This window comes from Paroedura picta, chromosome 8 (genome assembly GCF_049243985.1).
Source record: "Paroedura picta isolate Pp20150507F chromosome 8, Ppicta_v3.0, whole genome shotgun sequence".
Classification (NCBI taxonomy): Eukaryota; Metazoa; Chordata; class Lepidosauria; order Squamata; family Gekkonidae; genus Paroedura; species Paroedura picta.
The window spans coordinates 14415392-14439069 of record NC_135376.1 but is presented as its reverse complement, the minus strand read 5'-3'; the positions used below and the strand labels follow the sequence as shown (position 1 = coordinate 14439069).

The 23678-nt window shown below is 46.2% G+C and overlaps 1 protein-coding gene across 4 annotated transcripts; it reads left to right on the top strand.

The window, feature by feature from the left end:
* The first annotated feature begins 4527 nt into the window (after window positions 1-4527).
* On the top strand, window positions 4528-23419 carry GPR160 (G protein-coupled receptor 160). 4 transcript variants are annotated; one of them, XM_077348437.1, is made up of 4 exons: window positions 11359-11674; window positions 18083-18238; window positions 20473-20573; window positions 22181-23419. In XM_077348437.1, the coding sequence occupies exon 4, from the start codon at window positions 22235-22237 to the stop codon at window positions 23243-23245; it is 1011 nt and encodes a 336-aa protein (XP_077204552.1). In that variant the 5' UTR covers window positions 11359-11674; window positions 18083-18238; window positions 20473-20573; window positions 22181-22234; the 3' UTR covers window positions 23246-23419. The 4 variants fall into 4 exon arrangements, with proteins under 4 accessions (XP_077204551.1, XP_077204553.1, XP_077204552.1 ...); XM_077348436.1 differs by lacking the exons at window positions 11359-11674; window positions 20473-20573 and adding an exon at window positions 4528-4551; XM_077348435.1 differs by lacking the exon at window positions 20473-20573 and having other exon boundaries at window positions 11365-11674.
* Window positions 23420-23678: the final 259 nt, after the last annotated feature.

The following is a 23678-nucleotide window of genomic DNA, read 5'->3' as shown; positions in this document are numbered from 1 at the left end:
TGCTCCAGCGCAGTTCCCACTTCTTGGTTTGTTCCCGGCAGCAAGGGAACTAATATTTCAGCGGGGATTAAAATACCTGTTGATGTAGATCAGAAAGATGCGCCATGCAGGTGGCTCACCGAGTTTTCTTGCTGTTTGTGTACACTGTGAAACACTTATTGTTATTTCAATTTGTTTAATTCATTCCCAGTCAAAGCCTGGGAAAGGCCCAAAGCGGTGAAGGTAGCGGACGGGGGTCACATAGAACAATAAACAATTCTGGTAAGGAAACAGGCTTCCAGCTGCGAGAAAACAGCCTGTACAAAGTACAAAGTTCAGCTGGGCGTGTTTTGTTTTTAGAAAGGAGATGGAACTTGGCTTCCCTTGGCTTGGCAGGAAAAAACACCTCTTTCTGCGGGCGCAACCATGAAAGCCAACCCAAGCACCAGGTTGAGGCGCTTCAGTTTGAAAGGTTGTGCAAGCGTCCAATGCCCCCGGCATTAAGCACATCTACAGAGCACAGGGAATGGAAGCCTCCTCCAGGGAATGGCTGCTGTTAAGGCACAGCTGTCAATTTAACAGGAGATGTCTTGCCTCGGGCAACCCATACATAATCCGCTTGGTGTAGTGGTTAAGAGCGGCAGCTTCTAATCCGGCGAGCAGGGTGCAATTCCCCGCTCCTCTGCAGGCAGCTAGCAGGGTGACCTTGGGCCGCTCACAAGAGCTCTTTGCATAGAGCAGTCCTGTCAGAGCTCACTCTCAGCCTCACCTACCTCACAGGGTGTCTGTTGTGGGGAGAGGAAGGTGATTGTAAGCCACTTTGAGACTCTTTTGGGTAGTGAGAAGCAGGATATAAAAAACAACTCCTCTTCTTCGGCTGGGGCGCTCTCAAGAGGCTTCAGAATGAGGGGTTAGCCAAGCAGTTTCCATCTGCCCCCCACCCTAACAAGGGCACAGTTACCTCACTACCCCTCTGCCCACTGCCTCCCTGACTTTGGTTTGGAAACTCCTTTCCTACCCCGCCACTTCCTTCCTTTGCCCCCTTGACCTCCCCCTGTTGCAGCCCAGAGGCTTCCCCAGTCCTGCCCCCTGGCCAGATGCCTTCTATGTTCAAAGCTCTTTCTCTTGGATTGGCGCGGCCAGCCTGCTTCAGTCTGGATACCAGGCCAATAAATTGGGGGTGGAAAGAGCCGTTATGTTGCAACTGGCTAAAGGCAACCCAGTAGATTTTTCAAGTCAACAGAGCCATTGAGAACAGTTTGACATTGCCTGCCTGTTCATAGTAACCCTGCACTTCCGATAGTGGTCTCCCATCCAAATCCTTCCAAGATCAGATAAGATCAGGCCACCCTGAGCCATGGAGGTTACAGTATGTCCTAGCCAACACAAAATGTTTTCCTGGGCTCATTCAGCGCATATAAGATAATGAACTTTCGATGTGCTTTTGCAGATGGATTTTTCCTGTGCAGAACAGGAAAATATGCTTCTAAATGCTTTGAAAATGCATTAACTAATGTGTGCAGAAAGGGCCCTGGAAGCATTAGAGCAAAGGCTGTAAATGAGCTCCCAATTTTTCTCTTTAGCTGACTGCATCTGAGGGCTGGTATTTTTGATCAGGGGAATGTGGACTGCGTATCAGAATCACACAGAGGTGTAAAAGACCACAAAGGGAGAGATTCAGATTCAGAAGCCTTTATTGGCATAATGAACAACACAAGGACGGAGATACAAAGTAAAAAAATTTAAAAATCAAGTGGAGTTACTCAGTTTTGTTAAAAACAAGGAATTAATTCTAAAAACCTTACCTAAAAATGCTGCAGTATAGGTGGTTTGGGCAGGATCCTTGCTATCAAGTAATTTATTAACTATTACAGTTTCGTCACAGTGGAATTGAAGGGAGGATAGAATGTCAGATATCACGTAGCGGTATAAAGAAAACTTGGGGCAAAACAAAATAATATGAGGAAGAAGATCGGGAACCATACAACCATGAAAATATAGTCTCTCTGCTAAATGCATGCGGTTAAACCTCCCTAAGAGACCGCTAGAAGGGAAAGAGTTAAGCCGAGCATGCATGGAAGCTTTCCTGTCGGAGTAATCTTCAATAATAGTAAGGTAGGGTGGGATAACTTTATATAATGGGATAATATTCCATACACGGGGAGAGCAAGATGAAGATGTAAACGACAGTAAGGATTGATATTCAATGTCCTCCAGTCTCCTTACTATGAACTTATATGTACTTTTCTCCTCAAGAGGAGTTTGTTAGAAAGTCTATGAGACCAGTTGGAGTTGTGGGGATCTCTTAACAGGGCAGCCAAAAGGTTATTTGACTGCGCCCTAAAATGAAAACTGATCCAACCACAAAGGGACATCCAGCCCCTGCCCCATCCAGCCTCCCACCTTCTCAGGAACTTAAAAATCACACACACCTGACAGGTACTCATCCAACCTCCTAAAAGCTTCCAACAAAGGAGACTCCCTCATCCTCTGAGGCAGCAAAGTCCATCTATGAACAGCCTCATCATCAGAAAATACTTAGTATTAGTTAAGTAGAACCTCTTTTCTGGTAATTTGAACCCACGGGTCCTAGTGCTTGTCTCTAGAGCTGCAGTAAACAAGTTCTACCTTTTACGTCAGGGGTAGTCAAACTGCGGCCCTCCACATGTCCATGGACTACAATTCCCATGAGCCCCTGCCAGCAAATGCATTCTCTGACAGGGGCTCATGGGAATTGTAGTCCATGGACATGTGGAGGGCCGCAGTTTGACTACCCCTGTTTTATGTAGTTAAACAGACTTGTCATATCACCCCTTGCCCTCCTCTTCTCCACGCTACACATACCCAACTCTTTCAACATTTCCTTGTAAGGTACACTTCCCACTTGTCAGGGCACTCTTAACCCTTTCTCCCCTGCATTGTTTTCCCACTCTAGAGTTGTTTCCGTTCATTGCTCTGGGAGTCAAAACAGAAGCATCAGCCGCAACCAAATCCCTGTGGGCGACAGAGATCTGTGAAGGTTCCACTTTCATCAGCCTCTGCTGAGCATGTATCATGTCTTGCTAATATGCACCAAAGGGGAAGGAGTCACAAAACTGAGCACCCAGATAATATTTCTTCACCAGCCCTGCCAGGGTTTCCCCAGTCCTTCCTTCCTGCCTTTGCCACGCTTCCCATTCCGCTGTCATCCTGATGCTACAAAGAGCCATCCGAAGCCTAGGAGAAGGGAGAGGCAGAAGCTCATTCAACACCAATGCCTCGTGATGTGTCCTGAGCTGCCCATCAGAAGAGTGGGAAAGTTCTGAACTGGGCACTGAACTGTCTGGGGGTGCAATCCTGTTTTGGATGGCTACAGCTAGACTGTTGTGAGAAGGGCGAAATGGAGATACCGTTTCCCCTGTTCCAGTCTTCCACCTGAAATTACTATTGCTTGTCATTCCAAAGCCCCAAAGGTCGACCTAGGGTTGCCAACCACCAGGTGGTGGCTGGAGATCTCCTGGGATTACAGCTGATTGCCAAGTGACAGAGATCAATTCACCTGGAGAAAATGGCCGCTTTGGAAGGGGAACTCTATAGCATTGTATTCCATTGAAGTCCTTCCTTGCCCCAAACCCTAATCTCGTCAGGCTCTACCCCCTCCCCAAATCTCAAGTATTTCCCAACCCAGAGTTGGTTGGGAACTTGATGTGGGCCTTATCTTGAAAAGTCTGTATTTCCATTCCTAGGTGTGGGGTTTAAAGATCTCTTAGCTGGGAGAATCATCTGAAGATATTTTCAGAAGTTAATCCCCTAGAAGCAGTTTGGCAGTGGGTCAGAAAATCAAGGAGGAGATGGACATTAACTGATACTCTCCCACTTCAAGAAGAGGTAGTAAGAAAGTGTAAAATAAAATAAATAATACAGAAGGAATATCCTCAGCTACAATTTGGGAAGTAACCGAAGCTTTTATTAGAGGAATCTTATTAGCAGTTGTCGCCAAGGAGAAAAGAGAAAAATTGAAATAAACCATGATAATAGTAGATAAAATCCAGCAATTGGAGCAAGAGCACCCACCCAACCACTGACACAAAAAAACACCCCCTCGAATAAAGACACACTAGCAAAGATAAAAGAATTAAGAAAAACAATTAGATTTGTTAGAAACGGAAGAGGTCTAGAAAAAAATTAAAATCTCTAAGACAAAGACATTTTGAACTGAGAAGCAAACCAGAAGATACTATCTTCTTAAAGACGAAAGGGAGACTTAATGGTGTTTGAATTCACTTGGTGGTTGGGGAATCTGCCTCTGCCGGTTGGCCGTATTTGGTTGGTATTTTTTGGGGGGTGGGGGGCTTTAACTAACGTGGCAACGTGCCTACATAGGACCGAATATGCATTGAAATATAAGTTTCAATTTTTTAAAAAAGGGCTAGACCCCACTGATTGACCGGCTGAGGAGCAGAGAATGAAAGAGTGTGTTACTTTCTCATTTGCTTTTTGCACGTGAGAAGGGGAAAACACAATACAACGCGACAGGAAGGCTTTAAAGTGTGGAGGGGAGAAACAGCGTGATTTGATATCACACTATTGCAGGTAGGAGGCATCTCACTATTCTGTGTGGAAATGCCCTCAATATTTCCTTAGCATTTGAAGCAGTTAATGTTTCCCATTCTTGATGAACAATCAGCACCAATGGGAAACCCCAATTTAACTTGACTCCTTTTTCTTTTAAGATATCAGTAAAAGGTATTTCCCGGCACTGTTTTAAAGCCAAATCTTGCAATGTTTGCATTATAAGAAAACTGTTCTTTCCCTTTAAGATGACGGACTGCCACTTCTTTCCACATAAAACGGTCAAAGGAGATTATGATATCTCAAGGCTTTGAATTATTATTTATTGAACCTTTGATGATGATAGCACTATAAATATGTTCAAAGTCCATTTCTGGTATCAAAGAGGTGAGCCATGCAGCCATAAATATGGGTAAATTACCTTTTTCCGTCGGCTCCTCCATTTCACAACTTGGATATTATTACACCTTCGTTAGTTCTGCATCTTTGTTAGTTCTTTTTCACTGTATTTTCACATTCTAACTAGAACACGAAGCTTTCCCCCCGTTATAGTTAACTACCCTTAATGTTCAAGTGGGTAGCCATGTCGGTCAGAAGCAGAAGAACAAATTTAGAGACCAGTGGCATTTTTAAGACCCTCAATATTGTTTTCTAGCGCAAAGACTTCTGATGCTGTAGCTTCTATATCCTCTAATTTTTCCATTGGTGTGTCTCCCACAGAATTGGTGTGTCTAATGCAGAGTCAAGTAAATTCACCATACCGGCCAATATTTCTGTCTTCACCAAGTCAATAGCATGTTTAATATCCCTTCTCCACGGTGATTTTTTTTAGTCTCAAATTCCTGGTCTGATATATCAGACTCTGCCTCTGTTCCCTGAGTCTGTCTTCATTTTCTTCTCTAAGCATATTGTTGACTCATCTTAGCAGAGACTCACCAGTAGAGAGAATCATATAATCATAGAAGGGACCTCCAGAGTCATCTAGTCCACACCCTACAAATTGCAGGAAATTCACCACTACCTGCCCACCCACAGGGAGCCCCGTGCCCAGATGATGCCAAGGGGATGCAGGAATCTTTAAAACAGACCTTGAGGTCTCAAAACTGTTTTGAGGCAACTTTCAGGATTGTTAATTTCATTAATTAGTTTGGAGAGTATATATTTTGAATTTTTTTTTTAAATAGGTCATCCCAAGTTTCCTGGAACTGCATCTATCTTCATGGTGCCATAGCCATGTCCCCATTGTTCTTCTGAGTTCATTCCTGAAATCGTTGCATTTGATTCACCCAATATTCTCAGTAGCTTTCCCACCAATTCTTAATGTCTTTTGTGCCAGTAAATAATAAATGGTTGGGAAATAGGTGCAGTTTCTTCTTGGATAGTCTTCTGCTCATCCCATAATTTTCAATTACAGTTCTTTTGTCCATCAACAGGGTGAATCATGCTTTATGCCATCACACTGTGGCTTCAGGAAACTTAGTTTTCTTTCCCCCCTCCCCTGGTGCTGGGCCACACTTACAATCAGTAAATTCTTCCTACAACCAGTAAATTGCTCACCAGTTGTTTTCTTTATGATTTCCAAATAGTGGGAACTTTAAAAGTGGGTTAGGTGGATTTAATGAATGTTATGTTTCTTGTTGGCCCGCTAGGGCAATTAATTGATCACTGTGAAATAGGGTGCCACTAGATGGACCACTAGTCTGATCCAGCAGGGCTTTTCTTATGTTCTCACCCTTAAGCTTAGATCAAGGTAAGGAGCTTGCAAAGTATTGCCCTCCCAGCAACAGTAAACACCCAGTACCATACATAGCAACAAGGAGAGCCGTTCCCACAGAATCTGTTAGCCAGCTTGGTATAGTGGTTAAGAGGGGCAGCTTCTAATCTAGAGAGCCGAATTTGATCCTGCACGGCTGCTTGAAATGGTGGAAGAGGGAAACGCGCTAGACATTCTCTTCTCTTCCACCTGTCAAACAAGACAGGCGGCCAATCACCTTTCTCGCTCTTTTAAAGGGGCTGTGATGCCTGCTATTTTTTTTTTTATGGGACTTATTCGTTTAAACGTATATGCATTTATTCATTGATGCATAGGGCTCCTTTCACTGCAATCCCTCTTGCAATCTGGAGTCTTGAAGCTTAAAAAAAATTGGGGGGGATTTGTTTGTTTGTTTGTTTGTTGAGGAAGAGGCATGCCTTACGTGCAAACTGGTGGGGAAAAGTTTATTTTGTGCTCTGCCTGGGCAATTGTGTGTCTATTAGTTGCTCCAGGCAGCTTTAAAAAAAAACGAAAGCCCCATTCTGAGTTAAGAGAGAGGGAGGCACTCGAACTGGAAATCTTGCTACTTCAGCCATTTTGATACTACACCTGTCTTGTGCAAGTGTCTTTCTGGCTGCTCTCATCCTGCTAGTGCTACATGGCAGGGGTAATCCAGTTTTGTGGATTCCCCTGCAAGTACTTTAAAATTTATCTGCCAGTTTGCAGATGTAATGCTGGATGTTTACAACGCCATGCAAATATGGCGTTTATGACGCCAAAAATATGGCGTTTGAAAAGGGTAAGACTCTTACTTTTTTAACCGGATGCGGAATGGCTCTCTATTTTTCCTGCACTTTCCCCTTATCACTCTGCAACAAAAAGGACTACAGTCATTATAGATACACTAGTAAATAAACCCGCTGCAGGCTGAATGCAGCGGGCGCTAGCGGGGCTCGCGAGTCTGGCGGGTCGTGCTGGGGCAGGGGCGGCTCGGCCTGGGCCCCTCCATCCCGCGGCGTGGCCTACATCTTCATTGGAGCAGGAAGCGAGGCCGCAGTCGAGGGTCCGGGTGTGTGGCTGCAGGCGTAGGCGGCAAGGTGATCGGTGGCGGCGCTGGGCATGCGCCATAATGGTGTCCTGAGGGTCCGAGGCCGGGCGGGCTGTGTGTGTGCGGGACAGGGGCTGGTGCCACAGCCGTAGGCACTGCCGCGGCCGGCCGTAGCTGCGGTGGGTGGCGGCGCGGTCCGCACCCGGCCATGTGGGCCGGGACCAGGTGTCGTGCAGGTGTAGGCGGCGGCAGGGCCGCAAGGGCCGGCCCTTCCTGGGCATGCTGTGAGGCAGTGACCGGCTGGCCACAAGGCGAGAGAGGAAATGACAGCGGCCGGCCGCATGCAAGCAAGCTGGAAGGGGGGCGGATTGGGAGGTGCTTTGCGCCTCCCGATTAGTCAGTCTGGGGGAAGGGACCTATCAACACCCTTCCTCATCACGGACAGGGCCTGCCCTCTGGGCCCTTAACGAATTATTTAAAGATAAAAGAATTATTAAAATTATTTAAAGATAAGAAAGTTAGAAATGAGTACATCATGGCATTACCTCATTCTCATGTTGCAGAGCTGCAGCAATTTAGCAATCCCTGAAAAAGCCCTGCAATATGAATGGGGAAATGATGGTTATGGGGTTGAGATGAAGAAAATGCCACTGTTGTGGTCAGGACCTGCAAAAATGCACTTTCTGATTCACATTGCACACAAAGGCTCTTTGGCTGTGATCTTTCCAGAAAGATCACACCAAACCAAGTTAGGGAAAGATAGCAGTAAAGAGAGGGGAAGCCAAGAAACCAGATGAACAGAGGCTAATGTCATGTTTGTTCTTTAAAACAGAATACCTGGTAGAACAAAACATACACATTAAAATACCCGAGTATTAGGGATGCCAGCCTCCATGTGGGACCTGGGGATCCCCTGGAATTACGGCTCATCTCCAGACCACAGAAATCAGCTTCCCTGGAGAAAATGGATGCTTTGGAAGGTGAAAAATATGGCACTGTACCCCAAGGAGTTTCCTGTCCTCCCCAGGCTCCATCCCCAAATCTCCAGCCCAGTTTGGATCCAGCAATCCTACCTCCCATCCCTCCACTGGTGGCTGTTGGCAGGCTGGCAGCCCCACTGGGTGAAAATAAGTTAGTCGTACAATTTTGAATTGTAACTTGCGAGGCCATATAATCCCACCCTGTACTTGGTTCAGGAAACCCTAAGCCCCTGCATTCCTGACAAATCTCTGAAGACAAGGAGCCTACCACTCCCTAAGATGAAAATTCCAATCAGACTTCTGCATGATTACTTTTTGGATTGGATCTTGTTATGAAATGACTTCTCTCTCTCCTTTTTTTTGTAATATTCCTTTCACGCTTTTCGGTTGTTTGTATAAATTAAGCCAATGGATTTATACTCCAGATCGGTGAGCTCTGACTCATGGAAAGTTATGCTGGAATATATTTTGTTAGTTTTTAAGGTGCTCCTGGATTGCTGTGCTATTCTAGCATCCTCTAAGTAATATGTTTTCCACATGGGGACAGGTTTGGGGTTCCACTGTTGCTGCTCCAGTTTTGTGCCACTGTAGTTGTGCCAATGGAGTTCATCGTTATTCATAATAAAACATCAGCAATACACTTTTTACCCACACTGTATCTGAGGAAGTGGCATGAAAGCTCATACCTTGAATAAAACTTTTTTGTCTTAAAGGTACCTCTGGACTCAAAATTTGTTCTGCTAAATAACGCACTTTCAGTTGACTTTCAGTCCAATTTGCAATTGGGTTTTACTGTGTGAAATTCACTTGCAAGCGGTCACTGAAGTGCATTCAAACTGCATTATTTAGCACATGTGAAAATGCTCTGCAACAAAAGACGCTACAGACTTTTACAAAAGGAAGCTGGGAATTCATGGGGCATTTCCACATGTAAGTAAAAATAGCGTCAAACCGGTGGAATGGCAAAGTGTGGCATTATATTGTGCCCTCCTTCACCTTTTTGCTGTCTCGCCTTTGTCTGCCTTCTTTTTGTGCATCTTACCCTCCTCACCTGCTGCTGGAAGAGGCAGAAGAGAGCAACACATCTGATATGTGTCAAGCTTCCACCTTTCAATCAGTTCAGGCAACTAAGCCTCTTCCTCCATATTCTGAGGCAGTTTAAAGGTCCTGCGATGCCATTAATAATTTAAAAAAACCTTTGCCTTTGCAATGCCTATGCATAACATTATAGATGCATAGTGCTTTTGAATGCCATCCCTTATGGGATCATGAGTAGGCTTGCACACAAAGAGCCCGATTCGGCTTTGGTGCCCATGGAAGACAATGGAGCCATAGACTATAATGGGAATGTCGGCATTCCTGCCTTTCCTAGGGCCTAGGGGGGCGGGGTTGAGTTACAGCCTTCAAAATTTCAGGGTAGTTCTGGGAGGCTGTCAGACGGCTGCCTTACCACTCTGCGCCACAAGAGAGCCTCTTGTGGCGCAGAGTGGTAAGGCAGCCGTCTGAAAGCTCTTCCCATGAGGCTGGGAGTTCAGTCCCAGCAGCCGGCTCAAGGTTGACTCAGCCTTCCATCCTTCCGAGGTCGGTAAAATGAGTACCCAGCTTGCTGGGGGATAAACAGTAATGACTGGGGAAGGCACTGGCAAACCACCCCGTATTGAGTCTGCCATGAAAACGCTGGAGGGCGTCACCCCAAGGGTCAGACATGACCCGGTGCTTGCACAGGGGATACCTTTACCTTTACCTGGGTGGGCCCAAAGGGGATTCTAACAAGAGCAATAGTCTATTTTGTCTGCTCTTTTGATTTGTTATGCTTATCTTGTGAAGTAGTCAGAATCAAAAGAGATATCCCAAGAAGGCTCTTCTAGGAATAAGCCCAATTAAATAAAACAGGACGTGTTTCAGTAGGGATTGCTCCTGCAGCTTTCCTCCTTTAAAACCTGAAATGTATAAAACACTGGATAAAGCCACAATGCGAAGAGAAAAAAAAAGTGTCCTGACATGTTGTATGCAAACCGCCCTGAGCCATATGGAAGGGCGGTATAGAAATCAAACAAACAAACAAACAAACAAACAAACAAACAAACAAACAATACTTTTGTTTCTAAATGTAGGCTTGTTTTGTTTTGTTTTGAGTCTAAAAACGTAAAACCATTCTGCCGGGCCTGCAAAAGGGAGCTCCTCCAGCAGGCATTAGGTTGAGGTTGAAGGAAACTAAATAACATCTGGGCCCCAAACCTCCTGCCCTTGAACCCATGCAACTCATCGGGCCAACCACGGTCCTGTTAGACTGGGTAGTCAAACTGCGGCCCTCCAGATGTCCATGGACTACAATTTCCAGGAGCCCCCTGCCAGCATTTGCTGGCAGGGGGCTCCTGGGAATTGTAGTCCATGGACATCTGGAGGGCCACAGTTTGACTACCCCTGGTTTATTATGTTGAATGTTATTTTCTCAAGTTTATTGCTGTTATTCATTTTCATTCATTATAATCATTGCGCCTGATGTATTGTTCTGTTCTACGTGAACCACCGTGTACCTTAGGGGAGCTCAGCATACAAATGTAATTTTTTAAAAAATGGCAGCATATTTATGTCAAGAGGATTATTTGGGGCAAATAAAAAATGCTGGATGAGGCCTTTCGGGGCGTGTGTGTGTCGGAGGCTGCCTGGAAAGGCCTGGCCACTCCCAACTGCCTGAGGGAAATCTGGGTGAAAAAGAAGTGATTTCGGAGCTTGACTCCGGCCAGATTTTTGGCGCTTCGCACCAAACACCGTGAGGGAGAAGTTTGTGGCGCGGCTTTCGAACAGGCGCGGAGGGCGAGGGCGCTGAGGAGGCGCAACCTGGTCGAGGGACGCCTTCGCCCGCCGTCTGAGGCGGGGAGCGGAGGCGGCTCTGGCCGCAACGGCCCTTCGGGGGGGGGGGGGAAGGGGGGCTTTGGGTGAGGCCACGAGGGCGCTGAGGCCGGCGCGGGAGGGAAGGCACGCTTCGCCCCTCGCCTCCTCCCTCGACGCCACCGCGCCGGTCCTTGCGGGCGAGCGAGCGAGCGAGCGCCCAGCACAAGCCCCTCCCAGGCGGGCGTGGCCGGGGAGTGGCCGCCTGTCAAGCCGGCGCTTGTTGCTCAGGCACGGCCGGGCGCCGAAGGGGAGCCGCCCGCCCGCCCGCCGAGCCCGGGCCCTCGCGTGAGGCGCCGCTCCAGCCAGGTGGGCTTGCGGCTTGGCGGCGGCGGCTGCTGGTGCTGCTGCTGCTCCTGCGCGGCGTGGGCTCCCCGCCACCCCCGCGCTCGTCTGGGATGCCGGCGGCGGCGGCGGACGATGCCTCTGAGCAAGTGCAGAGTGCATTTGCTGGCCACACGCGGTCGACGGGTAGGCTTGCTCGAGGATCATTTGAAGTGGTGCAAGCAGCTTTTTCGCTTCCTGCCCGAGGGGGCTGGGGCTGGGGCTGGGGCTGGGGCTGGGGGTGGTATGCCTGGCTTTTCTTCCGTTGTCCTCACGCTGGTTATGGCCGGGGGTGCCATCGCAACCGGTTTCAGGCGACCCTTCGTGGGGGTTTCGAGGCGAGAGCAGAGCGACCTCCTTGGTCTCGCATCCAACAACCCCGCAGGGTTGCGCTGCCCAGCTTTAAGCGGCTGTTTTCACAGTAGCCCTGAAAAGCTGGATGTGTGGGGAGAGCGGCCAGCAACAGCCCAGCAAGCCGCGCTTTCTGGCTGATGGGGAAGTTGGACCCATTTCCTCACCCAGCGTTGCAACGGGGTCTGTTTCTAGGAATTACCAACGAGGGAGGGGAAAAAAAAAAGTTTTGTTCCAAGCTTTGTTCTGAAACTACCCTTTTGCCCTATGCAAGTCGAATGGCTTTCAAGGATTTTCCACTCGACGCTTTTTATTGAGGTTGACTTCTGTGCTGTTCTGCAGTGGTGCAGCAGGCAGAAGTACAATACACGTTATCAATGGAGGAGCAGTAAATGGGTGCAAACTTCACCTGTTGATTTTTTCTGCCCTGCAACTCTGGAAACTCAAGTGCTTTTGGAGTAAAAAAAATATATTGACCTGTGATTTGGAAATTCTCCATAAGGAATCAGAGGGTGGAAATTTTTTTAGGACTGTTCAAGGGTGCAATGATAGCAAAGAGCCATTTTCATATGTGACCAGCAGTTGTGTGAAACTTTGTCCAGATGGTAACTTTTTGTAGTGGTTGGGATTTTTCTTGTTTTCAAAAGAAAATCAACCATAGGAGGTTGAGCAGAAGATGGGAAGAAGCTAATTTACCAGTTAACCCTTGGGTTTCCCCCCACCTAAAAATCAGCCCTGGCCAGCTATCTCTTGGTGGAAGGAGAAATACATCTATGGAGGATGCGATTTTGAGCAAAACAGTACCCCAGTGGAAATAACCTCTCCACCCCTGCCTTTTATTCAGAATTTGCAGCTTCTTACAGTTTCCTTGGTGCGTAAGTGTTTGGATATTCTAAGTTCCAGCAAAGTTACCTGAAAGTCCCTGTTACATTTTGCCTGGCTGTTGCAGCGTGGTGGAAAAAACCTGTCTTGGCTGTAACACTTCCCAACAGCACAACAAAATCAGAGCCCAGTAGCACTTTTAAGACCAACAGAGATTTATCCCAGGCGTGAGCTTTCGAGTGCAAGCACTGTTTCCCAGTCTGTATCAGTCTTGCACATGAAAGCTTACGCCTGGAATAAATCTTTGTTGGTCTTAAAGGTGCCACTGGATTCTGATTTTGTTGTGCTGCTTCAGACAGACCAACACGGCTACCCGCTTGAATCTTCCCGACAGGTGAGGGCTGTAGTACCTCTCAGTTAGGGCAGAAATGAACACATGTTTCCCCATATGACCGTTCATATAGAAAACTAGCAGTGCCATCAGGTCACAACTGAATCATGGTGACCCCTTCCCAGGCCCCTAAATAGAATTTTAAAGGGGTGTGTGTGTTTACAGTACAATCCAGAACCTTCATGAAACTTCTTAATTCTTTTTCTTGAATTTTAAAATTCTTTTTCTGTTTCATACTATTGTTAATAGGTTTTCATTAATTCAATAAGTCACTTTTTGTATTATTTCTTTTATTTAAACATTTTGGGGGGGTTGACCCTACTCTCCCCGCCCAAAAAAACCCCCACTTGTGCATGGCCTTGCTTGGGGCATTGCAGGCATGAGATGAGCTGAGGGGATTTGCCAATGCCTTCCTCTCCATAGCAACCCCAGCCCTCTTTGGTGGTCTTTCATCCAAGTGCTGCCCAGAGCAATATGGAAGGGCGGCATAAAAATCCAAATACATACATACATACATACATACATACATACATACATACATACATACATACATACATACATACATACATACATACATACATACATACATACATACATACATACATACATACATACATAGGCTCACCCTGCTTAGTTCTCAAGCTCTGGAGCTTTGACCAAACTGGGATAATTGGGCTTCTGCAGGGCTTTAAAAAAGAGGGAAGGAAGCATTCTGTCATATGAACTCTCACCTTCAGTCTGGTGTTGCCAGAAAGAGTTTTGCCGTCTACATCAGAATTAGGTTTTTGTCAGTATGATGTACGCCCTGTTATCACCTGCCCTGCATCTCCCTGATCCCAGACGGTCTGGTTTGTTCGCTATTCCATCACCTGCCACCCCCTTGAGCCTTCACAGAATCAGCCTCTCCGTCAGATGGCTATCCAGCCTCTGTTTAAAAATCTCCAAAGATGGAGAACCCACCACATCCTGAGGAAGCCTGTTCCACTGAGAAACCACTCTGTCAGGAACTCTGTCAGGAACAACTCTGCTCCATCCTCTATATGGCACCCTTTTAAATACTTGAAGATGGCTCTCAGATCCCCTCTCAGTCATGTCCTCTCCAGGCTAAACAGACCAAGCTCCCCCAACCTTTCTTAATATGTAGGAGTCTCAAAGTGATTTACTATCGCCTTCCCCTACTCTCCCCACAACAGACACCTTGTGAGGTAGGTGAGGTTGAGAGAGCCCTGATATTACTGAAGAAGAAGAGTTGGTTCTTAGATGCCGCTTTTCTCTACCGGAAGGAGTCTCAAAGCGGCCTACATTCGCCTTCCCTCTCCTCTCCCCACAACAGACATCCTGTGAGGGAGGTGAGGCTGAGAGAGCCCGGATATCACTGCTCAGTCAGAACTGAGAAAGACAGCAGTAAAGAGAGGGGAAGCCAAGAAACCAGATGAACAGAGATTAATGTCATGTTTGTTCTTGGCTGTATTTGGTTGTGACACAGTCTACTGATGTAACAGAATTGATTTTTGCTATATATATTCCCTGTCATGTAAGAAGATCACAGTCTGAGGAAGAGTGCTTGCACACGAAAGCTCACTCCTTCCATAAATCTTTGTTGGTCTTAAAGGTGCTACTGGACTCTGATTTTATTGTATCACTTCTGAAGTTTCTCAAAGCCTGGAGAATTTTACAGTGGTTTCTCAATGCTAAAAGTTGAGAAAGGCTGGCGTATTGTTAAAGATTCCCCATTTCCCTGAGGCGTGAGATGTTCCAGACTAATCTGAGCTAGTTTGCATGAAAGCGCCTCAGAGAGAACAGCATGTTGTAATCCTCTCTTTAGCTGCAAATGTACATGTAGAGCACCGGTGGAGTCAAAGAGTTGCATCTACAGGGCTGCGGATCAGCTACCGCAGGGGTAGTCAACCTGTGGTCCTCCAGATGCCCATGGACTACAATTCCCATGAGCCCCTGCCAGCAAATGCTGGCAGGGGCTCATGGGAATTGTAGTCCATGGACATCTGGAGGACCACAGGTTGACTACCCCTGTGCTACCGCACATCCGATCTCAAGAGAGAAGTAGTGAGCTTCCCTTGCGTTGCTTTATGTCCACAAGGCATTTCTGCTTCCCTTTCTGGCTTCTGCTGGTTTCACCACCCACGTCTGCACCCTTCCCTCTTCTGTGGGGTGGGAGCGTTCCTTTGTGAACTTTTTCTAAGTGATTCTTTCAAAGGTTTTCCACCTGCTGGGGAAACAAAAACCAATACAATGCCAGATTATTCTGTATTATGAATTCAACAAGAGAGTGACCAGCCAGCAGCTTTAACTTTTATTTTCTATCATCGGTTTTCTTTTCCTTCCTGTACAAGGCAGTACAGTTCTCCTTTGCACAGAAAACACACGGTTAAATTCTTGTGTCATGCTAGATAGGGACCCTTAACCTGTGACAAAACGGCTCCTGAAGTTGCACAAGGACTCCCTAAGATGTGATGATGATGTTATCCGTTCAGTCGTGTCCGACCCTCGGCTATTCTATAGTAAAGTCTTCTCCACACACCTCTGTCAATGACCCCCTCTTTCAGTTGGTCCATGGTCTTCCCTGTATCGGCTTTGATCATGTTGAGCCAGTGGATCCTTTGACGAACACGTTTCCTTTTGCTGCTGACCATGCCAAGCATTAATGATTTCTCCAAGTTTGATCGCATGATGTGTCCAAAGTAAGTGAGCTTTAGCCGTAATATCTTCCCTTCTAATGACATAGTTGGTTTGCTCCTCTCTAAAACTATCTTGTTGGTAACTTTGGCTGTCCATGGGATTCGCAGGATTCGTCTCCAACACCATAATTCGAAAGCATCTATTCTCCTGTCTTCTTTCTTCAGGGTCCAGCTTTCACATCCATAGCTTGTTATGGGGAAGACAATGGCGCTGAGTAGCCGGCATTTTGTATTAAGGCTGATATCATCTTTCCATATTTCGGTTCATACTTAACAGTGCGTTCCAGCCCAGTGTTATTTGCCATTTGATGTGTTCCTAGACAATTTATATGGGTTCGAGCTGTGTTTATTTAGCAGCCACATGTGTATATTTGGACACTGTGGTCCTGCTGAGCTCTCTTCCCCATTTGATGACACTTTATATCTAGTAACTGGTTTATGTGTTAAGAATAGGACTTGAGAAATCCCTGTTGCCAAGTGATATGCAATTGTAAGAACTCTGGGGTTGGGACATAAAATATAAGACATGCTGCTTATGTTCTCAGTTTAGGGGGAATAATCTGTTTTGAGCACTTGTATTGTTGCTTACCAAAGGGTACAGTAAAGTCCTGGTTCACTTTCCTAGTATTTCCTGCGTAGAGCAGGGGGTTGGACTAGATGGCCTGTATGGCCCTTTCCAACTCTATGATTCTATGATTCTATTTTCTGATTGGCTTCATGGTGCTGCTGTTAAACATCCCTCTATTCGACTGCCAATGCTTACCTCCAGGGGCTTCACGTGGCACTGGGGTAATGATCCTGCAAGGAGCGTCAGGCAGGACGTGTGGTGTGGGTGGGATGAAATCTGTGGAGAACCAGATTTATGGACTCATAGTGCATGAAACACAACAGAAAGCTGTGGGTTTTTCCATGCCACCTTTAAAAAAGACAACCCTGTTCCCAAGAGGGTCTTTTCCTGCTGCTCACAGTAAAAATACAAACAAACACATTTTGTAAATCCCAGGGAGTCCCACGAAATAGTACCCACCAATTTCCATGGAAACGGAGCCACTGTCCCGGTCCTCCTCTGGCTGTGTTGAGGCCTGCTCAATGCCTTGTGTGGTAGGCTCGGAAAGTTGTATCTCTGTTGGAATAACAACAACAAAACCCCACCCTGCACCTCTAGCAGCCCAACACATCCCCTAGTATACCAAATCTGTGTTGAGTGCTAAGTGATGTAGGGTAGTAAATCTTCCAATTTGTTGTTATTGTTGTTATGTGCGAAGTCGTGTCCGACCCATCGCGACCCCATGGACAGTGATCCTCCAGGCCTTCCTGTCCTCTACCATTCCCCGGAGTCCATTTAAGTTTGCACCTACTGCTTCAGTGACTCCATCCAGCCACCTCATTCTCTGTCGTCCCCTTCTTCTTTTGCCCTCGATCGCTCCCAGCATTAGGCTCTTCTCCAGGGAGTCCTTCCTTCTCATGAGGTGGCCAAAGTATTTGAGTTTCATCTTCAGGATCTGGCCTTCTAAAGAGCAGTCCGGGCTGATCTCCTCTAGGACTGACCGGTTTGTTCGCCTTGCAGTCCAAGGGACTCGCAAGAGTCTTCTCCAGCACCAGAGTTCAAAAGCCTCAATTCTTTGACGCTCGGCCTTCCTTATGGTCCAACTCTCGCAGCCATACATTGCAATTGGGAATACCATAGCCTTGACTAAACGCACTTTTGTTGGCAGGGTGATGTCTCTGCTTTTTAGGATGCTGTCTAGATTTGCCATAGCTTTCCTCCCCAGGAGCAAGCGTCTTTTAATTTCTTTGCTGCAGTCCCCATCTGCAGTGATCTTGGAGCCCAGGAAAATAAAATCTGTCACTATCTCCATTTCTTCCCCATCTATTTGCCAGGAATTGAGAGGGCCGGATGCCATGATCTTTGTTTTCTTCCAATAAAGACTGGGTAAAGGTGGTGTGGGGGCAAACTCGACTTTGTTCCTCCCAGTCCTGGCTGGTTGGGGTGGGGCTGGTTGGGCTGGGGAATTCTGTCCTGTTTCACCCTTACCTATACCCGCCTGCCCTCCTCTTTGTTTTAAAAAGGCTAAAGATGACAAAATTTGGGGGCATTTTTCTCCCATTCAAGGAATTTAGAAGGTTTTTCTTGTAGAAGGTTTTTCTTTTGTCAAGTGGGAACTGCAAGCGTCCGCAGCTGGATGCTGCACTCCAAATACGCCCTCTGGAGAGCCCTGCCTTGGAAAGTACAAGCTTTGGATGTTTCCGTTTTAGATCCCTTTGCAGCTGAAGCATTTCTCTAATCTGTTACAGAGCTGGTGCAGATAACTCCTGCACTCTGATCTCCTGGAGTTTGATCACAGCGCTGGATCATCCTGTTTTCAAAGGATGGGCCGAGGCCCACGACAGGCATGAGAGCATTCAACAAAAATGCTGATGGAGTTGCTAGAAACAGCGATTTGGCCAGAGGTGAGAATAGCTCCGTTGTTGTTCCTGGAAGACTTGAAAGTAAGGGTGTGCCAGTTATAGGAGTACAAATTGGCTGTTATTATTTATCAGTATGGCATGGGTGTAATATAGCCAGGAGATCCTGAGAGCGTCTGGCTGCCAGGTAAGAGACTTTCAGAGGTGGCTTGCCATTTCCTGCCCCTGCATCATGAGCCTGGCATTCCTTGGAGGTCCCTCCTCAAAATACTAACCATGGCTGACCCTGCTTAGCTTCTGAGATCTGACACCATCAGGCTTGCCTGGGCTATCCAGGTTGGGGCTACCATGTTGAGCTTTGGTCACACACTGACACAAGGAATCCTGTTAATAGACCAGTTCCCTGAATAGTTTTGTCAGTCTTGAGGGGTTGCATGGGTCTAAAGAACTGCCTTGCTGGATTAACCTAATTTAGCATTCGTTTATATCAGCTCCTGGGAAGTTTGCAGCCAGGGGAAAAAAGTGCAGCTGCCTAACTGCAATATGTGGTAGAGATTTCATGGGGCTGTCATGGGCAATTGCAACTGATAGGTAACTCCAAGAAGTCATAATCTGTAGATGTCTGTTTGGGGGTGATATTTGAACCTATACCTATCAACTCCAGAGGCAGTACTCTGACACCAATTTGGTGAAATAAAGGTAGAATTCGATGAGATCGGAAGAAAAGAGCTGGGTTTTTTATACTCCGCTTTTCAGCATCCAAAGAAGTCCCAAAGCAGCTTACAAACACCGTTTCCTTCCTCTCGCCACAGCAGATACCCTGTGAGGTAGGTGGGACTGAGAGAGCTCGAAGAGAACTGTTCTGCAAGAACAGAGGTAATAAATTCATAGCCAAGGATGCCTTTATAGACAAGAGGCCTATTCACCACATCCCTGTAAATCCTAGTGTTTGGTTTCTTAGTTTTGTGCCACATGGCCATTTTTAATCTCTGTCTCTCTGTTGGTGTTGCTTCTATTGCTTCTGTTAGATTATTCTGTTAGATTGCTTCTGTTAGAAAATGTGATTGTGTTTATCTGGCACCATATCTGATTCGGAATCAGGCTACGGAATGAGTAGCAATAGATCTGCAAAATGGAGCTAGATCAGATAAGGGAGATTTCCCTGCAAAGCTGAAGGAAGTCGCCAATCGGCAGAAAAACGGATCATCTAGCCCAACCCCCTGCACTATGCAGGACACTCACATCCCAATCGCTCATCTACTGTAATCTGCCACCCCTTTGCCTTCACAGAATCAGCCTCTCCGTCAGATGGCTATCCAGCCTCTGTTTAAAAACCTCAAAAGATGGAGAACCCACCACCTCCTGAGGAAGCCTGTTCCACTGAGAAACCACTCTAACTGTCAGGAACTTTTTCCAGATGTTTAGACCGAATTTCTTTTGAATTAATTTAAACCCAATTCTTTCTGGTCTGTCCCTCTGGGGCAAGAGAAAACAATTCTGCTCCATCCTCTATATGGCAGCCTTTTAAATACTTGAAGATGGTTATCAGATCCCCTCTCAGTCGTCTCCTCTCTAGGCTAAACAGACCAAGCTCCCCCAACCTTTCTTCATATGGGGTGAGGGTTAAAACAGAATGCTTTTCCTGGCCCTGAAGATGGCAATGACACCTTTGGGTATCTGTTATAGGAAGAGGAAGGGAAAGGTGTAAGCTGCTTTGGAACTCCATCAGGCCGTGAAAAGCGGGGTATAAAAACCAGCTCTTCTCTTTTCACCATCTGGCCTTCTGTTTGTTGGGGGGCTGAACTTTGTCACTGGTGATTGAGGTTTGAGCAGCATTGCAGCTCCTTTGGCCCTATTTCTGTAGAGATCAAGGACAAAGAAACCCAGGAGGTCAAGAGGCTTTGATTTTACCCCCTTTGCCAATCCTGAGCATGTGTCAGATGTTCTGAGAGCCATGAATGGTGGTGGGGGGAGGTAGTCTTTAGATGGGTGCCACATCAAAGTCGACCAAGCAGGGAAATCTTTGTGTGGATTCAGAGGTTATATTGGTGGAAGGGGTCGAGGCTGTGGGTATTCCAGGCTATGACAACAGAAGTTGATTGTTTGGATTATGGCAGAGGTCGGGGAGGATACAACAGCCACTTCTCTTCAGAAGGCTCTTAAAGAGACAACTGAGCTTACACCGTAAAAATCCTCCCTGAATCAAGACTGTCCTTGACATATTTATGTGTCGCTGAATCTTTATTATGTATTTTCTATTTGTATCTCCCCCTGTATAGCTTTTTTGACACAAGCAGCCTAAAAGCTTCCTTTGCAAGATGACCTGTTTAGACTTTGCTTAAGAGTTTCCTTTTTCAAGAGTGGTTTTAAAGCATTTTTGGTATGTGGTCTTATTTGCCTTTCTCAGCCTAAAGTTTTCTTTTAACTTGACTTAAATGGGGCACTAAAATTTAAGACTGTAGTAAACTGGAGCCGGGCCAAATTTAACTCTTAGCATCACAAGGGACGGTGACCAAGGCAAGCCATTTTGGTATAAGTGGAAGGGTTAAATGATCATAATGAAGTCTGATTTACTGGATAGTAAACAGGGCTCTTATGTGGATGAGGTTCTTGAAAATGTTTGTTTATATTGGCCTTCTCTTTTTAACTGGAAGGTGTGTACATAGTTCCATTGACATTGTATTTGAAGTGGATAAGGAAGTTCCTGTACTGAGGTTTTGGCTTTAAAACGCCTATTAAAATCCCACCTGAAACGAAAAACCAGAAAGTTAGAAATTATTGATCCAATTTCTTCAGCTTTAAGAATGTCCACTGAGCTTTAGTTAAGAACATAAGAGAAACCGTATGGGCCAATGGCCCATCCAGTCCAACACTCTTGTGTTACACAGGCCAAAACCCAAGTACCATCAGGGGGTCCACCAGCTGGGCCAGAACTCCCAAAGCCCTGGCACTGTTGCCCCCCAAGCACCAGGAATACAGAACATCCCTGCCCCAGGCAGAGTGCTTCACCTATACCTTGTGGCTAATGGCCACGGGTGCATCTCTGCTCCATGTATTTATCCAGTCCCCTCTTATAGCTGTCTATGCTTCTAGCTGCCACCACTTCCTGTGGCAGTGAACTCCATGTATTCGTTCCTCTTTGAGTGAAGAAGTACTTCCTTTGATTTGTTCTGAGCCTACTGCTCATCAATTTCAATGAGTGCCCTCTAATTCTTGTATTTTCTCTGCCTACTCTGTCATGTTATCCCTCAGTGATAATTTATCCACTCTAAAGAGCTCTAACTTCTTTCATCTTTCTTCATAAGGCAGGTGTTTCGTCCTCTTAATCATTTTAGTTGCCCTTTTGTGGCACTATAATATTTTTGGATGTGCAGTCACCAGAACTGTATGCAGTATTCCAAATGAGGCTATGCCATAGATTTAGAAGAGCTGTTTTTTATACCGTGCTCTTCACTGCCCGAGGGAGTCTCAAAGTGGTTTACAATCGCCTTCCCTTCCTCTCCCTACAGCAGACACCCCGTGAGGTGGGTGAGGCTGAGAGAGCCCTGATATTACTGAAGAAGAAGAGTTGGTTCTTATATGCCACTTTTCTCTACCTGAAGGAGTCTCAAAGCGGCTTACAATCCCCTCCCTTTCCTTTCCCCACAACAGACACCTTGTGAGGGAGGTGAGGCTGAGAGAGCCCTGATATTACTGCTCAGTCAGAACAGCTTTATCATTGCTCTGGTGAGCCCAAGGCTACCAAAGATTTATTCATTGATGTTTTGGAGTGTCTTGTCTGTACAAGAAGCAGTGGGACCTGAATTCTCTCATAACACTAAGTGGGATATGAATGATGGAGCAGTAGACAAACAGGCTAAGTTCCTAGCTAGTACAGGCATCCAAGAATATTGAGTTTTGAGGAAGACAGCCTGGACTGTCTCAAGGGGCTTTTCTTCTGAGAATCCAGGAATAAACTAACCAGTCTCTTTATTTCTTTTCCTTTAGGCATGAGCTGGAGGTGGAAATAAAATTCAACAGAGTACTTAAGCGCCTATAAGAATGGCCATCATGTTCTGGGAGAATTGTTCCTTTCTGCATTTCCAGCATGGCCACATCTTCCAGCCTAGCACAGCTCTGCTGCTCATCATGCTGGGAAAAGTCTTGCTTAATCTCTTTCTACTTAGAATCAGAAGGCCAACTCTACGTGGAAGTTTCATGATCCATTTCTGCACTTCACTAGCCCTGCTTGACTTGGTGCTTCTGGTGACCATGTTCTTCATCTTCTACTTCCAGGACTTTATGGTTTTGGGTGTCCGGTTTACCACGTATCACATCTGCCTTTTGGCACAGATTATGGCCGTTACCTATGGGATTCTACATTACCCCATTGCTTTGATGGCTGGCCTGGATTATTACTTGACAATAACCCGAACTACTACTTCTCACGTATGTCAGAGATCATTGTACACAGTCGCTGTGGTTTTAACATGGACCTTGGTTCTTTGTTATGTCCTGACATTGCCCAGCGATGCTGTAGGACTGGACAAAAACCTGTACAATTCTGGATACCAGTGCCCTTTCTACATCAGCAGGCAAAGCTACTGGCTCTCACTAGGTATGCTGGCAATCATAGGCATGGTTTTTGTACTGTGTTGGTCAGAAGTGAGGGACATGGTGCATCCCATTCAGCTGGTTTTGTATAAGAGCGAGACTGTGTTGTTCTTCCCTCGTGTGCCCGAGTGCAGCCCTCGAGACTGTGCAAAACATTTCTTGACACGGCTGCTGGTCTGCTTTGTTGGCAACTGGGCACCTTTTGTTTTCCTTCAAATGCTCATTGTGTTACTTGATGTTCAGATTCCTGCCTACATAGAGATGAACGTTCCCTGGCTTTACTTCATCAACAGTTTTCTTATTGCATTTGCATACTGGATCAGGCGTCGGCAAATTGAGCTGACAGAGGAGGTCTGGGGTGTGGATCCATTTGTCAGCTGGAAATTCTGCTTTGTCCCTTTCCACTCTCAGAATGCAGATGAAGCTCGAAAGCCCACCAGTGAAATTGTTATCTGTTAGCACGCTGCTGTGGGAGAAGTATGTCGATTCAGCAGAATATTCGGGAAGGCTGTGTCGTTTCATAATGTGTTGTGAGCTCAGAGGGGAGAATAATGCACAAGGGTAGATGTGAAAGGGTGGGGAGTGCCACTCTTGATACTAGAAGGGCATAAAGTGCTGTTTTTCCAAGTTGAATTTCTAGTACGGGTACTAATTTCAAAATTTAAAAAATCGAATGTTGGTCAAAGGTGCTTGGTAGTGTTGTTAGCAGTAACAGAATTTTTAGATAACAAGGCATCTATGGTTGCCTAGGCCCTCCCACCCAAACTAAGCTACATTTCTCCTTTCCTTACATCCTGCTTCAGAAGTGAAAATGTAAAATATGCACCACCTGCAGTGCCCCTCATCTTTTGGTGCTACTCAAGCGCAGTGATCACCTATCCAGTTTACAGGG

What these genes read in the sequence shown, in the direction of transcription:
- GPR160 (XM_077348436.1), top strand. Translation starts at nt 22,235, where the DNA reads ATGGCCATCATGTTCTGGGAGAATTGTTCCTTTCTGCATTTCCAGCAT.